General features: G+C 42.9%; 1 protein-coding gene and 1 pseudogene across 1 annotated transcript in view; both read left to right on the forward strand.

The window, feature by feature from the left end:
• B4GALNT2 (beta-1,4-N-acetyl-galactosaminyltransferase 2 (SID blood group)) overlaps nucleotides 1–22,986 on the forward strand; it is a 65,370-nt gene extending 42,384 nt beyond the window's left edge. Inside the window, exons 4-11 of the mRNA XM_077163060.1 lie at nucleotides 6,884–6,990; nucleotides 8,367–8,404; nucleotides 9,943–10,123; nucleotides 11,164–11,250; nucleotides 17,128–17,315; nucleotides 19,674–19,814; nucleotides 21,333–21,552; nucleotides 22,138–22,986. Of these exons, the coding sequence (XP_077019175.1) occupies nucleotides 6,884–6,990; nucleotides 8,367–8,404; nucleotides 9,943–10,123; nucleotides 11,164–11,250; nucleotides 17,128–17,315; nucleotides 19,674–19,814; nucleotides 21,333–21,552; nucleotides 22,138–22,343 (1,168 nt within the window). The 3' untranslated portion in view covers nucleotides 22,344–22,986. The remainder of the gene's footprint in view (nucleotides 1–6,883; nucleotides 6,991–8,366; nucleotides 8,405–9,942; nucleotides 10,124–11,163; nucleotides 11,251–17,127; nucleotides 17,316–19,673; nucleotides 19,815–21,332; nucleotides 21,553–22,137) is intronic.
• Nucleotides 18,067–18,802, forward strand: LOC143685922 (ubiquitin-conjugating enzyme E2 E3 pseudogene; annotated as a pseudogene).
• Nucleotides 22,987–24,948: the final 1,962 nt, after the last annotated feature.

The raw sequence follows: 24,948 nt of genomic DNA on the forward strand, positions 1-24,948 counted from the left end.
TTTCATTCAGGAGTGGGAATTCCTTAAAAGTGTGATGTATCCTAAACAAAGGAAAAAGAATCACATGCTGTCAAAAATCAACCACTCAGAGGCTCAGGAAGACGACAGCAGAGAGCTGGTGCCAGTGTCTCCACACAGTGATAAGTTTGACAGAGTTATACTGGACTATACAGGAGGCCAATCAGAAGCCAAGGACTGAGCCCCTGCTTGTCCATCTGGAGGGGCTCTATAAAGAACAGTGGACTCTAACTGGGTGGACAGTGTCCTCACGTTGTCCCTATGCAGGCCTGGATGACCCTCCACCTCATGCTCCAGGCCTGCACTATCCTCGTGCCCCTGGAAGAGTGATGTGGGCCTGTCCACGTGTGATCTGCTTGGAGATCCCTCAGGTACCGAGATGGGCGACCTGGATCCCAAGTCCTCCATGGTCACCTCCATTCCCGGGCCCTGCCATTCTCCCAGCAGTGGCGGTCGACCTCCTCTGACACTGATGCAGACCCTGGTCTTAATGACAACTTGAGCCTGGATCCCATGAGAGATGACAGAATACCGCAGGATCCTGTCCCTTCACCAAGTCCAATGCAATGAAAATAGAATTTGAAGTTGACTGAGTGGTCTCTTAAAAAAAAAAGTATTGTGAACATTTTTCTATTACTTTGAATCCAACTTTATACTTTTCTGCTTTTTGGTATGTGGGGGGAATGAATACTCATATTCTGGATAACCCAGAATAATTTATTTCTGAACTTTTTCTACATGTATATGTTTCAAAAAATACCGTGAGCAAGCTAAGACAATCCTAAAGAACAAGATGAGATAATTTGCTGTATTGGCAATCAACACATAAAACTGCAGTAATTTAGAGGGTATACAGTTGGTGCTAGGACGAGGGGTGAAAGTCTCCAGGGCAACGTGGGACATGACTCCCAGGGATGAGCTTTGACCCTGGTACCATGGGATTGACAACATTTTTCTGACCAAAGTGAGAAAATAAATGTAACAAAATAAAGTATCAGTGGCTAAGAGAGTTCAAATGAGGTCAAAGGCTATCATGGAGGCAATATACAAGCTTCAGTTAGATATTGCTAATACCAGGGTTTGCCAAGCCCCAACCAAAACCATTTCTGTCAACCCTAAAGAACACCTAGGGCTCTATCTGAGATTCTACAAAAGTTTTATGTACTAAGATTACTTTCCAGAAAACTACAACCTCCAAATGGGTTCCTAGGCCAGATAAGTCCTGAAACCTAGATGGGCCAACCTCTCCAGAATATCACCTAGTTCTATCTCCTATCCCTTTTTGACACCCTTTTCCAACATGAAAAAGTAAAAACAGGTATAGCCCAAATATCTCTAAAGACTGGGGAGAAGACGCTAAGGAGAAGGAGGAGTTATAACAGAGAAGAGAAGATTTAACAAATGAGTATGACTGCTAAGTCATCATATTGATATTTCTTTTAGTCTTTAGTGTCTTGGAGCAACTAGAAGGAAAAACTTAAATTTGTGGAAATGTAACCCATACCAAACTCGGAAATCTTTTCTATAACTACTTGTTACAATTTACTTTGAAATTTATTGCTTTTCTGTATATATATTTCACAATTAAAAAAAAATGTTAAAAAGAAAAGAATTGGTGCTGGGATGGGCAAATAGACCAATGGACAAGTACAGAGTCCAGAAAGGGACCCAAACGTGTATAGATACTTGATTATAGCAGCAGTGGCATTGTAAGGCAGTGGGTAAAAGACAGCCATTCTAATAAATGGTGCTGGGTCAATTCTATATCTATCTGGTAAAACCAAAACTTGATCCAAACCTCATCCCACACCCCAAAATCAATTTCAAGTAGATTATACATCTAATGTAAAAAATTAAAAAAATAAGTTTTCTAAAAGATAATATAAAAGATTATTTTTATGACTTTAAGGTAGGGAAATATTATTTTATACAAGACACACAAAATACTAGCCATAAAAGAAATGTTTGATAAATCGATCAACATTAAAATTAAGGACTTTAGTCCATTATAAGGTACCATTAAAGAGTGAAAAAAATACAAGCCATAGAGTGAGCAAAGATATTTACTGTGTACATGACAGTAAAGGGCTTTTAACCAGAAGAGAGAAAGAATTCCTAGAAATCACTAAGAGATGGACATCGCAACAGAAGAAAAGGCAAAAGAGCAGAATAGGCACTTCACAAAAGACGAGAACCAAATGACCAATAAACATATGAAAAGGTGCTCCACCATATTAGCAATCAGGGGAATGAAATGAAAACGAGTCACCATCACTCACCCACCAGAATGGTCTGAATCAAAAAGACTGACAATACCATGTGTTGATGAGTCGATGGAAAAACTTGGAAGCACCCTACACTGTTGGTGGAGTAGAAAATGGTGCAACCCTTTTGGACAACTGTTTAGCTCTATTTACTGATGTTGAAGATTACTATCCTGAGACTTGAAATGCATGTATATGTACAAGAATGTTCATAGTAGCATTATCTGCAGCAGCCAAGAAATAGAAATGACTCAAATGTCCACCAGGAGAATGAAAAAATAAATTGGGATATATTCATAAAATGTAATACCATGCTGCAATGAAAATATAAGCTACAGTTCCACAAACAACCACCAATGATTTCACAAGCGTAATGCTGAGCAAAAGAAGCCAGGCAAAAAGAATACATATTTTATTATTCCATTTTTATAAATCTCAAAAACAGGTGTCTGGAGTTAGGAGAGTGGTTGGTTCTAGGGTAAAGGGGCTTCAGGGTGCTACTTACAGGGGCGTGTTCATTTGTAGTGGTTCATTGAGCTGTATGCATATATTTTTTTCACGTTCCTTTTGCATATTTGACAGGAAAGGAATTAAAATGTTTGACTTGCCGCTCATTCACTCCCTTTAGGGGGATGGGGAACAGTTGTCTCCAAGGGAAAGAAAAGAAAGCAGGTGACTTGGAGAAAAGACAGCGGGTGACTTGGTCTAAGTCTCTTTGGGAAATAGAACATTTGCTATAAGAAAGTGATGTTACATTTCTTTATTCTTATTATTTTTTAGTATTTTTGTCTCTTCTCCTCTTTATGAATATTGTTACTGGAAGGTTGTATGCATGTTCAAAGAGCTTTGTAAATTTGTCATCAAATTTATTTATCATTGTTTGCAGTTTGGATGAATAAAGAACATAGGTAGGATGGTACTGTTTTTATTATTTTTCCAAACTAAGAAGATCATATTCTCTGATTAAAGTTAATTTTGTTTGTTGTTGTAGAAGGTTGGAGAAAGTGAATTTTGTTTGTTGTAGTCATTTCTGACTACAAGCCCTGAATGAATATGGAAAGTTTATAAAAGTAAATTGTTAAAAAGAAATTAATTTTCTGTCATAGTCAATGCAGACCAAAAATTTGATAAGCCTGTGTATTAGTTAGGGTTCTTTAGAGAAACAAAATCAACAGGGAACACTCGCAAATATAAAATTTATAAAAGTGTCTTACATGACCGTGGGAACGCAGAATCCAAAATCCGCAGGGCAGGCTTTGAAGCCGACGATTCCGATGGAGGGTCTGGACAAACTCCACAGGAGAGGCTCACCAGCCTAAGCAGGAAGAGAGCCTGTCTCTTCTGAATCCTCCTTAAAAGGCTCCCAGTGATTAGACTGAGCATCACTCATTGCAGAAGACACTCCCCTTTGGCTGATTACAGATGCAATCAGCTGTGGGATGCAGCTGACGTGATCATGATCTAATTCTATGAAATGTCCTCATTGCAACAGACAGGCCAGCACCTGCCCAACCAAACAAACAGGTACCACCACTTGGCCAAGTTGACAAATGAACCTGACCATGACAGCCTGTTTATAACATTATTTAGGAGAGGAAGATTTTGTGACAAACTATATATTCATACAAAATTAAAGTTTAGTTTTCTCTGTTAAAAAAAAAAAAAGTGATGTTATCTATAGAATGATCTTAGCAGGAAGTCTCCAGATAAAGGATCACATAAATAACCCAGAATCTTCAGCTCCCTGGAGAATGTCACATAAGCAATCCAGCTCTTTGGGAGTATAAAATGGGATTGTTCCCTAACTTGCATGCTTTGCATCATGTGAGGTAATCCCACAAAATCACATGTGGAGACCACACCTGTTACCTTGTGCCAGAGAGCATAAGTCTGATGTGAGAAGGAATGACTTGGGAATTTTGTGGCTCTTCCCTGCCTGTGTACTTGAAATTGTTAGTAAAATTCAATATTGGGTAAGATCTCTGATTCATCTGAGTCTGATTTGTCAATCTGATCCTGTGTGTTAGCTCCATATTATACTTCAATTTAAAAGTAATAGATCAATAATGCTCCTTTGGGAAAAAAACAAATAAGCGTCCATTTCAACCAACCCCTTTGTAGTAAATTGAATTATGTATCCCAGAACAAAACATGTTCCTAATCCATACCGGCAGATATGAACCCATGATAGATATGACCTTTTGAAGATGTTATTTTTAATTAAGGTGCGGTCAATGGAATCAGGTGGGGCTTTAAGCTGGATTACTGGGGTCCTTCATAAATAGAACGAAATTCAAACCCAGAGAGAGAAAACTGTAAGAAGAGTCTAGAATTCAAAAGAACCTCAGAGAGAGGGGAAAAGATGTTGCCATATGCACTGGCCATTTGATAGGAAGGCCAAGGAACCCCAAGGATCTCTAGCAGCCAGCCCCAGAATGCCACAGTCTTTGGGGAAGAAAATATCACATTGCTGATGCCTCAGTTTTATACTTCTTCTAGCCTCAAAACTGTGAGCAAATACATTCCCATTGTTTAAGCCAACCCATTTTGTGATATCTGTGATTGCAGCTAGGACACCCCTCCTGTTTCCTCACCATTTAACTGAGGAACTACCCTTATGAGTTTAATATTTATTAGTCTACACTTTTTAAGAGCTATTGATACATCTAGTTCATTCCTCTTAAGTGCTATGTGTCTATGAATATGAGAATACACTGTATTTTATAAAGTTGTTTGCTTACTTAGAGATATTTTTTGAATTTTTTCATTATTACCAAAAAAATGCTGAAATGAGCATTCTCGAACACACCTTATTGTTTGCACAGGCAAGTGTTTTTTCCCTTCTTAGCATCTGGCTTGCTAGATCACAGGATATGCTGAGTTTCACTTTTAATAGATACTACCAAATTGTCCTCAAGAGGGCCTATATTAATTTATACTTTCATGAAAAGTGTGTAAATCTCATACCTTTCATGCCCTTACCTAACCAGCACTATCATCAAATTTTTAAACTTAAATGAAAAAGATATTTCATTACTTTTTTTTATTAATTAACGGAAAAAAAGAAATTAACCCAACATTTAGAAATCATACCATTCTACATATGCAATCAGTAATTCTTAACATCATCACATAGATGCATGATCATCGTTTCTTAGTACATTTGCATCTCATTACTTTTTTAAGTTGCATTTTCTTGATTAAAACTGAGGCCTAGCTAGCATTTTTCTTCTAACAGCACACCTCTTTTGCCAGTTTAAAATTCTGTTGTGTTTTAGATTCCCGTAAATATCCACGATGCTGGTCTAGTCTCTCTTCAACGTCATCTTAACTGTTTCCTTGGTTAAACTATATCCCTGAAGGCTGCAAACATTTCAGCCATAACACATTAGTCCTTCCAATGGCCCATCTCACTGGATTGTGTTATTGTACTTTTTTTTTTGTATGCTGTATGGTGGAGTCACATTTCATTATTTTTCCATGTGAGTATCCTGTTATTGTAGCACCATTTGTTGAATTTTTGTTTTGCTAGTTTGTTTGTTTTTGGGTAAGTGCATGGACCAGGAATAAAACCCGGGTCTCCTGCATGGTGGGTGAGAATTCTACCACTGAACAACCCTTGCACCCCTGGTATGTGTTTTTTGTTACCCAAAAAAGCCCATATGAAAATAGTTGCAGCATTTGCTCTAAAAATATTGAGACAACCACCACTCCCATATAAAGTTTCTTGGGATGTAATTTATTTTAAGTTCAATTCTGGGAAAAGTTTTTAGTTCCCTGTAGGAATTGGTCGGCTTCCTCCTTTAAATAATAAGAACATGGTGTAGATAGTAAATTTCCTTATTCCCTGGTGTGCTGGTTTGGAAGGATGTATGTCCCCCAGAAAAGACATGTTTTAATCTAAATCCCATTTCATAAAGGCAGAACAATCCCTATTCAATACCTGATGTTTGAAACTGTAATCAGATCATCTTCCCTGGAGATGTGATTTAATCAAGAGTGGTTGTTAAGCTGGATTAGGTGATGACATGTCTCCACTCATTTGGGTGGGTCTTGATAAGTTTCTGGAGTCCTATAAAAGGGGGAACATTTTGGAGAATGAAGGAGATTCAGAGAGAGCAGAGATGCTGCAGCACCACGAAACAGCGTCTACCAGCCAGTGACCTTTGGAGATGAAGATGGAAACCGCCTCCCGGGGACCTTCGTGAAACAAGAAGCCAGGAGAAGCTAGCAGATGATGCCATGTTCACCATGTGCCCTTACAGCTGAGAGAGAAGCCCTGACCGTGTTCACCATGTGCCTTCTCACTTGAGAGAGAAATCCTGAAGTTCAATGGCCTTCTTGAACCAAGGTATCTTTCTTTGGATGCCTTTGATTGGACATTTCTATAGACCTGTTTTAATTGGGACATTTTCTCAGCCTTAGAACTTTAAACTAGCAACTTATTAAATTCCCCTTTTTAAAAGCCATTCTATTTCTGGTACATTGCATTCTGGCAGCTAGCAAACTGAACACACGGCTCTAACACAGGTGCCTCTTTAAGAGTTAAGTGGAACCAGCACCACCATCATGGCAGTTGCTAACATTTCTGTTCCCTGCAGGGAAGGTCTGCCTCGCCCACCTCCCCTGCTGGCGCAGCCCAACCTCCCCTTTGGGTACCCAGTCTACGGAGTGGAAGTGATGCCACTGCACACAGTTCCCATCCCAGGTAGGTACAGCTCATCCTGGGAAAACCCAGGCAGCTTTCTCCATTCCCTCTTAGCCAGTTTTTTTTTTGAGCAAAAGGAGGAAACAGAAGGGAGTAATCATTCGTTGAGTGCCTGCTGAGTACCCAGCACCATGCATGAAGCTTGACATTATTTCATTTAAAGTTAATCTCACTGTTTCCACAACTGGGAATTTCCCTTAGTAGCTCTGATCTCCCTGGGGCTCTGAGATAATTTAGAAAAGGACAGAAATCTTAGTATTTCATTGGCTTTTTGATGTCACCATCATCAGAGGAGCAGGCAAAGCACAAGCCAATCTTCAGGGAATATGTTTCAGAAAGAATATTTATGAGTTAAAAACCCTGTCCACAATAGACTTTTACATACCTCCATAGTCCCATATCAAAGCTAAGTAGAATTTTATTAGGAGAGACCAGAGGAATGAGCCTGCAGGTGCAAACATATTCCCCCAATTCAGAGATGTTGAATTCTGTTGGCCTTTGGCATCTGGAGGCAAACAGCCCCATCAGGGCCCCAGAAAATATCCAGTAGGATCTGGGTGGTAGTGTCACCTGGGCATTTCATGTCACATGGATGTAGCTAAGCTTTCTCTCTGTCCAGCACCAGTCAGCCAGAAAGATCCGCAGCTCACACATCAAACAGGATGATGATGAAAACAAGTGTCCTGAGATAGAAGGGAATACAGGATGTCAATGGATGGCTCTTACAGCACCGCGGCTCAGCCATCCCAGACAGGGGTCAAAGGGCAGGGGGATGCAGGGCTGAGGGCTCAGCACTAAGCATGGGGAGCTTGGCTTCCCCCAGCCCCACCCTCGGCATCCTTAAAAAGCAGACTTTACACTTAACAACGAGCCTGAGGGGTAGATATTATTTCACCACTTCATTGATGATGAACTTAGTAAGTTATCTAAGGCCACTTACAGAGTATACGTTTAAATTAGAATTTGAACTAGTCACATAATAAGAACAAAGTACAACTATTTGGAATGAATTGCCAGTGTTTTTGAATAAGCATTTTAAAAATCATTTGCCATTTTGGATGATTAGTTATCCATTGCTTCCTACCCTTCAGTAACAGATACCCAGCAGGGGCCGAATGAATTCATAATTCCCGTCCAAAGTTAAGGGTGGGAGTCAGAGGGTTTAGAATTGTTGGACTTCGGGAAGGACCCTGGAATCCCATCTAACAAAAAGCCCTGGGGAGAGAGGACGGGAAGGTGGCACCCACTTCTGGTTGGAGGGTGACATTTGGAGAGACTCTCAAAGGATGCACAGGTGTCAAGTCAGGGAGGAGAGAGGCTCGGGAGCCCCGGCAATCCTCTCAGCGTGCTATTTGTTCTTTCCCTGTGTCATCCAGGTCTCCAGTTTGAAGGACCTCATGCCCCCATCTATGAGGTAGGAGTCCCTTTCCCAGCCCGTGTTCGCCCTTAGCGCCCTGTTCACCCCCAGTTCTGCCGGCCTCAGACTCTAACAGAAGCCCCTATCCAGGTTAAATATTGGACATGGATGCAGGCTGGGGATGGGGTGGCAAGAGTGTGTACAGACGGCATGCTTTCTCCAGCTGTAGAGGTAGCTGGAGTTCCAGGAAGGACATCTGAGATGCCTTCCGGGAACTGGGCCGCCACAGACCTGCTGTCCCCGCTGTGAGGGTCCCGCATCGCGGGGCCTCTGTCAGAGTTAGCAGCAGCCCCACGAGGACACAGTGTGCCCTGCCCTGCCTTTCTTTCCCTCTCAGCTTAACTTCCAGTCGGGGTCTTATGCAAGTATATCTGGCTACAAATCACACCCAGAAGCCCAACTAAAAAGGAGTCTAGGAAACGTGTTTTTAGTTTTCCCATCTCTGTATACTAGACAGGGCTGGAGGGGTGATGGGTAAGAAAACCGGCTGAGCTGCTGTGGCCTCCACAGGCCTTCTCTGTCCCCCAAGCTAAGTCCTCACCACGCTGCCACTGTCACTTTCCTGTTACTCTATATTATCTTCTTCATAGCACTTATCTGTGCCTGAATTACGTTAAATGGGTGATTAGATGCTTAGTGCCTCCTTTCTCACTAGAATATAAGCTTCTTGAAAATGGGGGGTCTGTCTTATGCACCACTATTTTCCCAGGGTCTGTAAATTGTTTCTCAGAAGATAACTGGTTGACTGACAACTGGGTTTTGGGCAGGAGTGATAGAATCCAGGTTACTTTTCAGGAAACTAACTGCAGTTGCAGAAGACAAGGCGAGAAAAGAGGGCGGCTTGCATTAGTGGGTAGCAACAGAGATGGAGAGAAGCGGATCAATTCTAGCCACATTTTGAAGGTAGACCCGACAGGACTTATTAGCAGATGGATTGCAGGTGTGAGGGAAAGAGAAGAATCAGGCTGATTCCACCTGGGGCTTCAACAGTCGAGTCATGACAGGGCCATTCGCGAGGCAGGCAGGGGGAGCTGGGGGTGGGGTGGTTATAGAGGAAGCTCAGAGGTTCCCTTCTCAAGTTATCAAATGTGAGTTGCTTGAGGAACTTCCTAGCAGAGCAACCAACCCGGCAGTCATATCTCAGAAGGAGATCAGCGGGGGACAGGTTTTGAAACCATTTGCGTATGGACAGCATATAAAACTGTGAGAATGGATAACGCCCTCTAGCAGGAAGGGGTAGAGAGAGAAGGGAACAGGGCCAGAACCAAGGCCTGGAAAACTCGTTTTGGAGATCAGATCAAAGAGGCAGAGAGGGCAGAGAAAAGTGAAGAAGAAGATAACTGTAAGAATTTCCAGAAGCCCAGCCCTGGGCTTGGAACTAGAGCCGGAAGAGGCTGCAGAGCCAGGGACATCCCTCACGCTTCCCCCTCACGTCCTATGTGCTCTGCCCCCACCTGCCATCTGGGATAGAAGGACATTTTTCAACCCCTGCATTTGGCGTCCTTCTTACCCTGCCCCTCAACCCCCCACCCCAGGTCACACTGACAGCGTCTCTGGGGACACTGAACACCCTCGCTGACACCTCGGACAGCGTGGTGCGGGGCAGAGGCCAGAAGCAGCTAACCATTTCCACCAGGGACCGGAAGCTCTTGAATTTCATCCTCCAGCATGTGACATACACCAGCACCGTGTACCAGCCTCGCAGCGTGGACGTGGGTGAGAGCCAGTCCCTCAGACTGCAAAATGCTTAGGGAGCCAGAGAGCATCACCAGGCCCTCCTGAGGACCTCCTCCTCCAGGAAGCCTGCCTGCATTTAAGATTCTTCCCTTGCTCCCGTTCTAACCCCAGGCACCTAGCTTTCCAATTACTGCCCCCAATACTATCCTCAAGTCGCCACTGACCACCCAGCAGTGGCGCCAGGGGAGGATGGGTGGAATGCCTCTGCCAGGCTCTCTGAGAGGGCAGCCCCTTCCTGCTGTGCTCCTGGCACAGGGCGAGCACTCCCTGAGGACCCAGCCACCTCGGTTACCCTTCCCTACAGTTCTCGAAGGAGGAAGCTGGTCCTGCATCAGGATCTTGTCCTGGGCGCAGTGAGGGGAGCAGGAAAGGGCAGTGGAGGGGCTCGCCTTCTGAAGGGCAGCAGCTCAGCCTCCCCACCCCCAACCCCTCACCTGTCACCACTCGTCACCAACCACAGGAATCCCCAGGAGGACAGTTTCATCAGGGTGGCCCAGCTTCATTCTGCATGAATCAAGAGCACCTTTGCTGCTTTGACTTGCACACAGGATGCATTCCCACGGCGCCAGCCGAGAAGATGAAACACGGGACACATCACCCGTGACTCTAGACTAGGGAGATCGTTCTCTCCATCTTCAGATTTTCAAACATGTCCTTTCACAGAATGACACTGTGAGGTAAAATAGAGCAAGGTATTCTTCTCATTTTGTAGTTGGAGAAACCTGATTTCAAGGACATTAAGTGGCTTCCCCGAAGTGTTTCCAACGGTAGTTGGCAAAGCCAGAATTTAGTCCAGATCCTCTGGTTCCTGGCCCGGAGCTCACTCAGGTGCCCTCAGGGGGCGTCCAGCGAGTTGGCCCAGGGGCACGACGGAGAATCTGCCATGGGCTCTCTGGGGTCCTCGGTTGCATCGCAGCCAGCACTCTCCTTCCCACACTTTCCCAAGTCAGCGTCCCTGGGGCAGCAAGGAGAGAGCCGAGGTGGTGGTGCCCCAGCCCTGACCTCCTTTCTCCCTTCAGTGAGTCTGAAGTTTGACACTTTGGTGGCCAAGTTTCCAGTGACAATCTGCCATCCCATCATCCCCAAGTTATATGACCCTGGACCAGGTAAGGCCCTGGACCCCGGGCACCTACGGTGGGGCTCTGCAGAACCGTTGGTGAAACTCGGAAGGGATCCTCGCAGGGATGGTGGAGGGAGAGTGGCTGAAAGATCACAGCTCTTTCTGATGCGGTTCCTGACAGCAAACTTTGTTTGGAGGGAAGCAGTTCTCACTCACACTGCCTTAATATTGATTGACTATATATTTAACTTATTATATGATCTACATTTACTTTGGAGAATCTTAACAAATTATAATATTTTAATAAGTAATGGTAACAAAAACCAACATGAAGAGATAATAGAAATGGAATCAAACTGAAAATCCAGGAAAAAAGATATATGCTGGAATTTCACCGTCATAAAGATAGATTTTCAAATCAAAGGAGGAAATATAGTTTATTCAAGAAATCATGTGGGATAGCTGTGTAACTATCTAGATGATAAAAACTTGAATTTATCTCACAGTGCATACAGGATAAATTCCAAGTAAATGAAATATCTATATATATATTTTAAAGTACTAGAAGAAAACATGAAGTTGGGTTTTATTATTTTTTTCAATTATCTTAGAGTGTTTAGGGCCTTTTTGAGTATGAGATAAAATCCAGAAGTTAGAAAAGACTTAAAACATAAAATAAGTAAAATTTGTAAATGTCTGCAAGGCAGAAAGAAACACACCATAAGCAAAGTCAAAGGACAAAAGACAAATTGGGAAAAAGTTGCTTTAACTCACATTAAAATCAAAGGTCTCATTTTACTGAGGAGCGCCTATGAACTGATAAGAATAGAACACCTAATCACTTGATGGAAAAATGCACAAGAGATATGAATCAACAGTTCACCGAAGTATTAAATTCAACAGTACTCTCAGCCATTAAAATAGTTACAAAATCTCACACCAAGGAAAGTGCAAATGAAAACTACATTTACATTAAAAAGTATTGGATACAGGGTGGGGCAAAAGGCACTTATACACTGCTGGTGACAATGCCAATAGACATAACCTTTTATGGAGGCGATTTGGCAATATCTATCAACATTTTAAATGTGTAGACTCATCAGTTCAGCAATCCCACTTCTAGAAATTATCCTACAGATACTTACCAAGGTTATTTACTGCAGCATTGTTTGCAATGGCAGAATATTGGCAACAATTTAAAGGTGGGATGGCTTGGTTAAATAAAGTGTACAATAAGTCTGTGCAATGAAATACCATGCAGTTTGGTTAAATAAAGTGTACAATAAGTCTGTGCAATGAAATACCATGCAGTTACAAAGGTGAAAGTTTTTTGCGGGTGTGTTTTTACCCCACTTGTTTTTAATGCTGATAGAAATTGTTTTCCAAGATGTAAGGAAGGCAAATGACCTAGTGAGTAATAAGCTACCATTTATGTAAAAAAAAAAAAAGTGTAGGGGGGTGCTGGTGGAATGAATGTACATAGTTGTTTGTTTGTGGCAAAACAACAAGAAATTAGTAATACTGGTTGCCTCCTGGGAGGAAACCAGGAATGTAGGGGTCAGGGATGAGAAAAATACTTTTTTTTTTTTTTTCCATGAACAGGCATCGGACATTGAACCCGGGTCCAGGGCATGACAGGCGAGAACTCTGCCTGCTGAGCCTCTGTGGCCTGCCCCCAAAAAAAGACTTCTCATGGCATAAATTTGATATATTTTTAGTTTTGAATCACTTGGCATTTTTTGGATATATTACCTATCTATTAAAAACAATTGACTCTATCCAAATAGATTCTATTCAAAATATATGTTAAACTAAAATTTAGATGCAATAGCATTAAATATCAACCAAGAAGGAGTCAAAATATTTGCTTAACATAGCAACTGTCTCAAAAATAACAGAAAATTCATGAAAAACTGTTTTTGCTTCAGATTTGTTTTACAGATAAAGTGCTACAGATACAATGGAAATTTCCTCAATCTTAATCCCCTCTCCTCCCTCCAGCAACCGTGATTATATATATCTTTCTTTTCCATGTTTTTGTACACTTAATGTGTATATTTTTATTTTTATATTTTGATATTACATGTTTTATTTATATGTGTATACCATATAGCCTTATGTGTTTTTGAACTTTTCATAAAAGTTATTGCACCGTGGTATGAAATTCTAGATTCTGATCTTTCATCAGTCCTTGCTTTTAATTTTGTTTCTGGTGCCTTTTATTATACACAAGTTTTAGCTTTTAATATAGTAAAATGAATTAACTGCTTTCTTTCTGGCTTTTGCTTTTTTGTGCCTTGTTTAAGAAATTCTCCCCGACCCTATAAAGATATTCTCCCCTATTTTCTTCCAAAGTTGTACATTTTTGCTTTTCACATTTAGACATTTAATCCACTTAGAAGTTATTTTTATATATGGTATATGAAGGGGTCTTTTGACATATGAATAGTGTATTATCCCAACATCATTTCTTAAATAGCTCATCTTCCAACTCTCTGACTTGTACTGCCACCTCTGTCACACACTAAGTTTCCATAAATGCAGGTGTCTCACTCTGGACTTTGTCAGGTTCCATTAATCCATCTGTTAATTATTGGACTAATTCCATAATACTTCATTATGAAAGTTTTATTGTTATAATTTGCTATTTGGTGGGGACAAAGTCTCTCTCACTATTTGCAAATTTTCTTAGCTCTTATCTTCCTTGTTCTTAGCTCTTCTCATTCCTTAGCATTTTCTGTTCACCTTGTCAAGATCCTCAAAAAACCCCTTGGGATTTTTTTTCGAATTGTATTGAATTTATAGATTAATTTGAAATGAACTGACAGCTTTGCTAAAGTTGAATTTTTGCAACCATGAATCTGGTATAACTCTCTATCTATTATGGTCACTTTATAGGTTCTTCAATAACTTTTTTGTAGTTTTATTTGTAAAGGATTTACACATGTTTTATTGGATTTAGTTTTGGATATTTTATATGTTTATTGTTGCTATGAATTGGATCTTTTTTCTACATTTTAACTGATTATTGCTGAAATATAGGAACACTAGTGACTTTGGAGGTTGAAACAGAAACAGTACCCTTGTTAGACTCTCTTATCTGAGTTATTTTAATAACATGTAGAGTTTCTTAGACAAATGATGATTGTTGTCTCTTCCATTCCAATTTTTTTTTCTTGTCTTCTTGCATTGGCTAAAATCTCCAGTATAGTGTTGAATAGTAGCAGTGGTAGTAGGCAGTTTTGCTTGTTCCTGACTTAAAGAATATTTGCTGTATAGGAGTGTGATGTGTCAGGATTAGAAAGTTTTCTTTTCTTCTGTTTCTATTGCTAGGAATTTCTCTATTTTTACTTTTAATTTTCTATTTCCTTGCTGAGTTTTTATTATGAATGAATATTGAATTTTATCAGATAACTTGTCTGAAACTATTGAGATAATTTTTGTCTTTTCAGTTGAGTTCATATGATGATTTATAGTGTTAGGTTTTCTGCTATTGAAACATCCATGCATTTCTGGAATAAACCCATCTTGATTGTAATGCATGACTTGATTAAATGTTGAATTAAATTTACTGCTATTTTATTCAGGATTCTTTCTTCTATATATCAAAATGGGATTATCTTTTCCTCTCAGTGCTGTTATCAAGACTATACAAAACTCACAAAATGAGTTGGGTAGCTTTCCCTTTTATACTATTCTGAGATGGATGTAATAAAATAAGAATTACATGTCCCTTGAAGTTTTGTTAAAACTTTTCTGATCCTTATGCCTGCATGTATTTGTGTGTGTGTGTCCGAGGGTGGGAGGTTCTGGAGGTGGGAATGTAAATGGGGAGAAATGAGAGAAAAAGGAAAAATGTTTGTATCTCAGTTCCGTATCTTTAATGGTCATTCATCTGTATGTATTATATTGACTCAATTTTAGAAATGTTTGTATATATTCTCCACTTGACCTAAAATTTTCAATTTATCATAAATCTGTTCATAATATTCTCTATGTTTTTAAATACATGTATTAAAGTTTTAAAAAATAAGAAGCTAAGTTCCCCCCTTTAGTTATTGATATTTATCTTCAATAATTTTAAAGTTGTCTTCATACACAAATATTCTCATTTCACTTATGCTTGTTTCCTTTTCATATTTTCTCTTTTTCAGATATGTGGATATTTATCTCTTTAAACATCTAAAACAGTCTTGGTTTAAATCTTTTTCCATTTCTCTATTGTTCCTGAGCTATCTGGAGGGGGTTCATCTGCACACAGTAGCTTTGTTGCCAGCCATTCTTCAGACTAGTTTTCTCTGAGTGTTTTGGACTTTTCATCTGGTGTAGGAGGCTTTTGCGTATGTGTTTGTTTTATTTTCTTCTCTCTCAGTGGACAACTTCCCATCTCACAGCTTTATAGTTGCTTCAACTCCCAGTATCCCCTGTTTCCTAGTTTACCCATTTATACTCGAGTCTCGGGGTTCCTGTAGCCTGGTGATAGGAGCTATTGAAGAGCCATCTCAGGTTGGTTTGCACAGGTGTTGGCTGTGGGGAGGGATCACCTGTGTCTGCACCCAGGCACGTATGCAGGCATGTATGCTTGGGGCTCCTTGAATGGCAAGTGGTAGGCAGTGGGGGACAGTCCCTGGTTGCTAGCAAAAAGCCTGACTCTGGGCCCACACATCCCATGAGACACTTTCCTTCCCTGCGGCCCCTCAGATTCCAGCCTCCTCCACCTGCTTCAGACCCCGGAAGTCAGCAGGCCCCATCTTTGGCTCTGTTTGGTTTTCCATTTCTGTTCCATGGGGAAATTTATTCTATTTTTGAGCATGGTTATATTTTCGCATTTTTTCTTTTTGTTTTAACTGTGATCACTGTGTGTTTGGAAAAGAAAGGAATGACAAAGCAAAAACTTAAACCACCAGCTTGAGCAGGAGTCTCCCACATAGACTATATCTATGGGGGTTCACACCCCAGGTTCCCCCTTCACTATAACAAAAGAACCGCATAGTTTGCCAATTTGGCCTAAGTAAAGAAAAAAGAGGGATGGATTCATTTGCAGGGCTCTTGAGCACTGCTTACTTGACTCCACCGACATCTCTTCTCACTCCCTCTGACTCCAGAGGAGCTGGGTAATGTGGCAACGTGTATTTTTAAAGGGGATTCTGACTTCTGACATTCCAAAAAGGTGGTTCTGCAGTGGGGTTGCAGGGCTCAGCCGTAAGCAGTCGGAAGGGCTGTGGCTTTCAGCATGCCTCAACTCCAACCAGCCACACACTCACCCGGACTCACACATGGCCTGGCTCCTTGTACAGCGCCTGAATCCCAGCACACGCCAGCAGCTCCAGTCATTTCATCGTGTCCCTTCTCCAACTTTTATATTTCACCTGCCTTAACATGGACAATCCGGTCCAGGCTTTCCAGTCCCCAACCATGTCTTCCTGAGCATAAAGACAAGGTAGGGGAAGCACTGTCCCTTCTTCTAGTTGCAGCCCATGGCAGGGCAAGGACTCAAGTGCTTTAGACCCTTCTTTTCTTCCCGGGCCCCATGACCCTCTGGGATTGCAGCCCTTGAGGGTGAAGCTCTGGGCATCTTGACTCCTAGGAATAAGATGAAAGCAGGGTGCAAGCACAGTGCTGACACACAAATGTAAAATGAAGCATTCAAAATAGATGGTAGGAAAATGGTGTAGTGAAGCAACAGAACCAGGAAAGGAAATTCCATAACAGAAGAGAGATAAAATTCCAACAAATTGGGCAGATTTTAAATATACTTCTTTTCCAGTACAACTAAGAAACTCTTGCTAAGCACCTGTGGGTACAGGGGGCATGAGGCCCATAAACCTTGATGCGCAGCATAAAGAAGCTATCAGTACCAAGCAAGTCAAAGCAGAGAGGCTTCCTACAGACAGCTGTCTGACACCCACCCTTCCCTGCCTAGAGAGGAAGCTCAGAGACCTGGTGACCATTGCCACCAAGACCTTCCTCCGTCCCCACAAGCTCATGATCTTGCTCCGGAGTATCCGCACTTATTATCCAGACTTGACTGTGATCGTGGCTGACGATGGCAAGGAGCCCTTGAGAATTGACGACAAGCACGTGGAGTACTACACCATGCCCTTTGGGAAGGTAGGTCCCTCCCAGATGGATGGGCGTCTAGGTCTCAGGACAAGAGGCTCCCTGAGCCGGGTCCCAATTGGACGGGGCTGCTTCAGCTAGCCTTTCTAAGGAGGCTGGGCCCTGCAGCGGGAGGATGTGGGGACTCTCTTCCGAGACCCCTGCCAACTCGTGGTTCGCAGATAGATTGGATTACCCTCAATTTTCTTCACTATTAGGGTGGTGAATCCAGCCTTCCCTCATATTTGGTGTGGACATTTGAATGGGGTCTTATAATTGACTCGAGGGGCCTGACCTCTCATCCCTGCGATTCCACCCAAGCTAGGGAGTTGGGAGTCTCTCTCTCTCTCTCTCACCCCTTCCTTTAAGGACACAGCAGAGGAAATGGATATTACACCTACCCCAACTCAACATCTTCCAGGCAGCATAAGAGAAGGGAAGGGACTCCCTCCCCCTGCCCGCCTCGGAACCTGCGGACTGCAGGGCCTGGAGTTGCTGAGCAGGGCGGCGTTGGCAGCGGCGGGAGGCCACAGCGCGCGCCGGGGTCTCCCGCGTCCCCCTCCGCCTCGCCGGGACCTCCCACCACTCGCACCTCGCCCTCCGCCCTTCCCCCCCCCCCCCGAAGGCGCTGGGTGGCGCCACCTTCCGGCCGGAGCCCAGCACTGCACAACAACTCGGACTTGGCAATGTTCCACTCTCGGCTTGTTCCCCACCCTCCCACCGCCTCGAGGGGCTGCCTCCATTTCCTTAAGGAAGGGTGTTTTTCCCTCTCCCTCTCCTACAACGGAGCGGCGAGTTTCCCAAGAAGCAATCTCACCAAGATGTCCAGTGATAGGCAAAGGTCCCATGACGAGGGTTCCAGCACCAGCGGTGGTAGTTCAGCTGCGGACCACGAGACGCAGCGCCCCAGAGCCTGAAGAACAAGAATTCTGCCAGGCAGCAGAAGAAAAACCCCACCCTCTCTAGCAACCCCCTGCGAAGTTATCCAGGAGTGCTGGAAGAAGTCAGAAGGAGCTGGCTGAAATAACCCTTGGCTCTCGTCCTCACTGCATGCTCCACCTAGAGAGAGAACATTTATGAATGGAGATGGGCTGAACTTGGGCCACTAGGCTCTGTACGTGAAGGTGGTGTGATTTTTCTGGATATCACACTTTCATCAGATTGTCCATTTAAGCCGCCCAAACTCACTTTTCACACCAGACTCGATCCCTGCTACATCAGCAGTCAGGGAGTCATCTGTCAGGACATTCTTAAAGGCAACTGGAGTCCCGCTTTGACTATCTCAGAGGTTTTGCTGTCTGTTTCCTTTTGACAGTCTGACCAGGTGGGTTCTCTGACTGGAAGCACAGCCACTCAGTATTTGACCAACAGAGCAGAACATGACAGGAGAGCCAGACCGCGGGCCAAGAGATACACAACATAATTTGCACAATTTCTACACAGTGTGAAAGAGCAGAAGGCATCTTCTCACTGTGCTAATAATCTTTACAACTTTTACAGGATGGACTTCTGTGTATATGTCACACCGATTCTAGTCTCTGCTTTTATCCTTTAGAGACTGGGAGAGTCCCCCAAAAGTTTGAAGTTTACTGTTATTGCAGAGAAAGACATAAAAGAGGTGTGGTGGAAGGGTCTGCCAGAGCCAGAGGCCAAGCACACGGCAGTACAAAAAAAATTCTTTATTCTGGTTTCAAGAATTCTTCCTCTTCAACCTTTCCTGTTCATTGGAATAATGAAGCTATTAAACATTGGTGTAAAAATGCTCCATCCAGGGGTTGAAGGTCTGTAGAGAACAAGGACGTAGGCTGTTGTAGATCAAGTAGCTCGTCTGTAGTCAGGCTCCTTCCCAATTTTACTAAAGGGAGAGGAAGGGCCACAATTTAAAATTTAATTTGTACTGTAGCAGATATAATGTGATCGCGACAGTCTTCCAATGAGTATTTGTTATCTTACCTAATTTAAATAAATAAAACATGTAGGAGTTTAAAAGAGAGAGAGAGAGAGAGAGAGAGAGAGATGGAAAGAAAGCCACGGAAACTTTGCCAGATCAAGAAGAATTACAACTAATTCCTATAGCCACAGGACCAAGAAAGGACCTTTAGCCTTTCTTCGTCCCAGTCTTTGATCCGGAGAGTCACTGTCCCTTCTTCCTTTTTCTTTGAGACATGGACTTCCTTTAATCTTGTTTCTCAGTCTTGCTGCACATTGGATTCACCTGGAAGCTTTAAAAAAATACCGATGCTAGGGACCCACTCCCAGAGAGTCTAACTTAATTACCTGGGGTACAGCTTGAGTCCTGGGAATTTAAAAAGTTCCCTAGGTGATTCTAATCAGTGGCCGCCACCGCTCCCAGCTCATTCTCATCTACAGGGATGGTTTGCTGGTAGGAACCTGGCCATATCTCAGGTCACCACCAAATACGTTCTCTGGGTAGACGATGACTTCCTCTTCATCAACAAGACCAACATCGAGATGCTGGTGGATGTCCTGGAGAAGACGGAGCTGGATGTGGTAAGGCATAGTTACCAGTTTTACACCAGCTGCAATCTATACAGGCAGCCAGGAGAGGGAAGAGGAGGGAAAAAAAGAGAGAGAGGAGAGAGGAAAGTATATGACAGAAGAGGAGAAGAAACAAGGCAAGGGGAGAGAGTGGGCGGGAAGGGGCAGGAGGGGAGAGGGGCTAATGCAGGAGATGAATCCCAGCACCGCTCTAGGGTCAAGAGCATCACTGCAGGACTCAGGAGTTGGTGAGTTCTGATTCTGCCTCCATATCTAAGTTATTTTAGTTGGAGCAAATCACACAGTGTTCTCCTCTTCCCCTCCCTTTGCGTCTGCCCTCCCTACCTCCAGTTCATAATTGTTTTGCCTTTAAAATGGTGCATGTATGTATTACTTCTGATTTCCTGGTGTGAGATTAAATATAAAATAGAGAGCACTGCTCTAGTTCTGTCACACGTTATAAAACACACACACACACTGGTAAATGGTTTGAAGATTTAAAAATACTCATGGCCCTAAAGACATTAAAAAAAAATAAAAACATCCAAAGATAATTCATAATACAAAAGAGAAGAAAAGAAAATTGATAAGAAGCTAAGCTCTATCACAGCCACAGTTAACTCTTATAACATGTGTATAATCCCCAAAGCATCTTGTAAAATCTCAAGAGCTTAAACAAGATAGAAGGTACAGTTCTCTCTAGTATAAAGCAGCGTCAAACTGGCAGTTGACCCCGCTTCCAAGGGGACCAGGTTCCTTCTCTGGTTGCTTTACCATCCTTTGGTCTTCAGCTGAATGACTAGAAAAAAGTGGGGATAAGGAATCAAAGGGCATGCTTTCTTTTAAGGATGTGATCTAGAAGTTGTACACATCAGTTCAACTCATATCCCATCAGCCAGAACTTAGTCACATGGTCAAACCTTGTTACAAATGTGGTGGGGAAATGTTTTTGGTCAGGCAGCTGAGCCCAAAGCAAATAGGTAACAGGAGAAAGACAGCTTGAGATAAATGGCTCACTGTAAAATCTAACAAGTAGAGACCCCACATATGTACCGTTGCACAAAGATTGCCTCTTGCCTGCACCCAAATCTTGTTCTCCTACTGGAAAAGAGTAAGTCACTTTCTTTTGAAGAGGCTGTGCAGACTCTACAAGCAGGTAGAGTATGGTCAAAAGCTGTCAAATTCTCAGTGGCAGAATCCTTGCCTGCCATGCGAGAGACCCAGGTTCGATTCCAGAGCCTGCCCATGTAAACAAAACAAAACAAAACAAAAATCCCTGTCCTTTGGACTCTATAGTACTGCTCCTATCAAGGATGTTTTTTGGGGGGGTAGGCAAGAATGAAAGCAAGGGACCTGGCAGTAGTATGGTGAAGGCTGTGGCTGCGGTAGCAGAAAGGGTAACAGTGATCATTTGAAGGGTGGATACAGAAAGGATGTGATTCATGTTATAACTGAAATGTGGTCCGGCAAGAGGCAAGATGAATGTTGAGTCTGTGCTCTCTAATGTGGATTTCTCTGTCTGCTGTCTAGGTAGGCGGCAGCGTGCTTGGAAATGTGTACCAGTTTAAGCTGTTGTTGGAGCAGAGTGAGAATGGGGATTGTCTTCACCGGAGGTCAGGATCTTTCCGGCCCGTGGAAGGCTTCCCCAGCTGCGTGGTGACCAGTGGCGTTGTCAACTTCTTCCTGGCTCACACAGAACGACTCCTAAGAGTTGGCTTCGACCCCCGCCTGCAACGAGTGGCTCACTTAGGTGGGGAGATTGGAAGAGTGAGGAAGAGAGCTAGGCTGTGAATTAACCTCAGAAGTCTGTTCCAAGTGCCATGCCCCATTGATAATGCAGGTTTCCTTTCCCTTTCACCTCCAAACTAAGGATCTCATGGGCTTTCCTGCCGCCCTCTTCACCCTCTCTTTGACTTGTAGGTCTCCCATAGTCTGTCTCTGCCCATTTGTGACACTCTTCCCTTTTCTTTCCCTATAGCTCTGTCCCTTCCATCTCTTACCGTCCTACTTCATATCTTTTTTTTCCAGAAACCTTTTCCCAATTAACTGCAACTGGTTAATTGCCCTCTCTTTCATCTCTTATTCCCCTAGTCCTGCAGACCACAGTTCTGTTGAGTTGAAAAGTTCATCTGGATTTCTGATTCTGTGCCCATACCTCTGCCTAAGAAATAAGGTTATTTATTTCCTTCCAACTCATCAGCGTGGGCAGGCTCCTAGAGTGAAGGGTGTGGTGCGGGATTGAACCTTCCCCCGACTCTCCTCCCAGTCCTGGAATATGACCCGGGTCTCTGTCTGAAGTTCACCTTTACTTCTTCTGCTCCCCCTCTCCTTGCAGAGTTATTTATTGATGGACTAGGAAGCCTGCTCGTGGGATCATGCCCAGAAGTGATTATAGGTCACCAACCCCGTTCTCAAGTGGCGGACTTGGAGCTGGCTGCTCTAGAGAAGACGTACAGGTCATACCGGGCCAACACCAATGCCCAGGTCCAGTTCAAGCTGGCACTTCACTACTTCAAGAATTATCTCCAGTGCTCCACATGAAGATGCCGGGGGATTGGGAAAGTACTAGGCTGAATGGTTGTGGGTATCCAGGACAGAAAAAGTAGTGGTTGGGGCTACCAAAAAAATGGACTGCTGGTCATATGAACATCATAATGAACCAACTGATGGGTGGGGGGAATGGATATGGCTCAGTCACTTGGAAGTACCAATCAAAGGTTAAGGGTCATTAGAAATGGGGCCAATCACTAACTAGGGCAATGGAGATTGTATTATTTGTTTGCATGATGTTTTACCATTTATGATTCTCATATCATCTCACTTATTCTCACATGAAAGAGTATATGATGGGTTGGCATCCTCAGACAAAAGAATGCTGATAGGTCCTTGAGGGTTAGTTGATGGAAATTGTATCACAATGGACAGCAGCATCTCCAACATGAGTGCCATCCACGAGTCTATTTGGTCTTACCTTGTTGTGCTGGCTTGAAGCTGTTATGTACCCCAGAAAAGGCCATGTTCTTTTAATCCATTCCTGGGTGTGGAGACCTATTGTGGGTGGGACCTTTTGATTAGGTTGTTTCGATTGAGATGTAACCAACCCAATTCAAGGTGGGTCTTAATCCTTTACTGGAGTCCTTTATGAGGATAAAAGACAGAAAAAGGCCAGAGAGCTCAGAGAGAAACACCCAGAGAAAGAGAGGGAGGGGGGCAGGGAGGGAGAGAGGGAGGGAGAAAGATAGAAAGAAAGAAAGAAAGAAAGAAAGAAAGAAAGAAAGAAAAAGCCCTGGAGATGCTAACAGAGGACCCACAGCTCAGAAAGGAGGCCACTGGAACCTGGAGCTGAAAGCAATGAAACCTGGGAACAACGAATCAGCAGATGCCAGCCATGTGCCTTGCTGTCTTTCAGAGGAATCCCAAATGCCAATAGCCTTCCTTCAGAGATGGTATCTTCTTGATGCCTTAATTTGAACATTTTCATGGCCATAGAACTGTAAATTTTAAGTTACTATATCCCCGTTGTAAAAGCCAATCCATTTTTGTTATATTGGATTCCAACAGCTTTAACAAACCGATGCACTTGTAGATTCAAAAATGTGAATAAGCTGGTCCTTACCTTGAGAGGTTGAGTCTGATCCTTCAATCCAATAAAGGATTTGGGACTCCAGGGTCAGAGGATCAGAAAAGAAAGAAGTTAGCCAAACCCAGGCAGCAGAGGAAGGCTCCGTGGAATGAGACAGTCTGGAGCCTGAAAAATGGATGGGATTCAGGCATGCAGAAGAAAGGGAAGAGAGCACCGGAGGCCAAACCAGAATAAAGGTTTCCCTGGCATTGGACTCACTCCCACAAAGACATGCTCCAGAATGCCAGGGGTTGATCTTGGAGCCTGTGCTAAGGCATCATGATAAACAGGTATCACTGATGCTTAGCTCAGTGTAATTGCAATGGCAAACCACAAATTCCAGGGACTTAAGACCAGTTGCTGACCATTCAAGAACATGTCATCTACAGAATGCAGCCATCACATGTGGTTGAGGAAGACTCTTTCTGGTATCTTGATTCAGCAGGTTCTATAACTCCTCCTCTAGCCCTGATTTTATGGTTTCTACTATCATAATTCTCCCTGGTTCTCTTTCCTCCTGAAGATGGTCTAAGTTAGAGATCTGTGAAAATGTGTTCTATGAGATGTTAATAAAAATGTCATGAAAAATGTTTTGGTGATCAAATAATTTTTGAAAGATACCACATGCTGTAGTTCTTGGGAAGTCATAACTCACTGTTTTGGTTTGGTAAAGCTGACAGAATGCAATATACCGGAAATGGGTTGGCTTTTACAATGGGGATTTATAACCGGCTGCTGCTGATTCTCATTTCCTCTGATATGTGACCAGGCACATGGCAACGTCCGCTGGTTTCTCTCTCCTGGATTTCATTGCTTCTAGCTTCTGGCTTCAGTGGCTTCCTCTCTCAGCTTCTCTCTGTGTTTCTCTTTTAGCTTCTCTGGGCTTTTCCTTTCTTTTATCCTCTTATAAAGGACTCCAGAAAGAGGATTAAGACTCACTTTGAACGAAGTGTGTCACATCTCAATTGAGATAACCTAATCAAAAGATCCCACACACAATAAGTCTACATCCCCACAGCCTCAAACCGCTTCATTCATATTAGTATATGAAAAGCTCTCGGAAGTCCTGTCATAAAGAAATGTGCTTAGCTTCGGTTAATTCAGCATTTTCCAGATATGGATATAGACTGGCCATCATTTTTATTCTCCACAAACAGAATTGGGCACATACATCACGCAATTGTGTATGTCATAAAGATTCTATTGCAAAAGCCTTTACAACTTTAACATGCAGAAGCATTTTGCACAATAGTATGTGCAGTTCACACACAACAACATAGCTATATAGGAAAATTATGTTGGGTTGTTCCACTCAGTACTGCTCTTAGACCGAGGCAAGAAGGGCTCCTGCTTAGGTCCTATGCTTTAGAAAACCCTGCATATCACAAACACATGAATTTACTGACTCACAAATGGGCAACTCTATCACTCAAGGTCCAGTGCTCAGCACAAGCACAGCACAGCATAACCTGTAACTGTAAGCATCCAGTCAAGGGATTAACACTGTTCAAACCTCCAGGAAAT

Source organism: Tamandua tetradactyla, chromosome 6 (genome assembly GCF_023851605.1).
Source record: "Tamandua tetradactyla isolate mTamTet1 chromosome 6, mTamTet1.pri, whole genome shotgun sequence".
Classification (NCBI taxonomy): domain Eukaryota; kingdom Metazoa; phylum Chordata; class Mammalia; order Pilosa; family Myrmecophagidae; genus Tamandua; species Tamandua tetradactyla.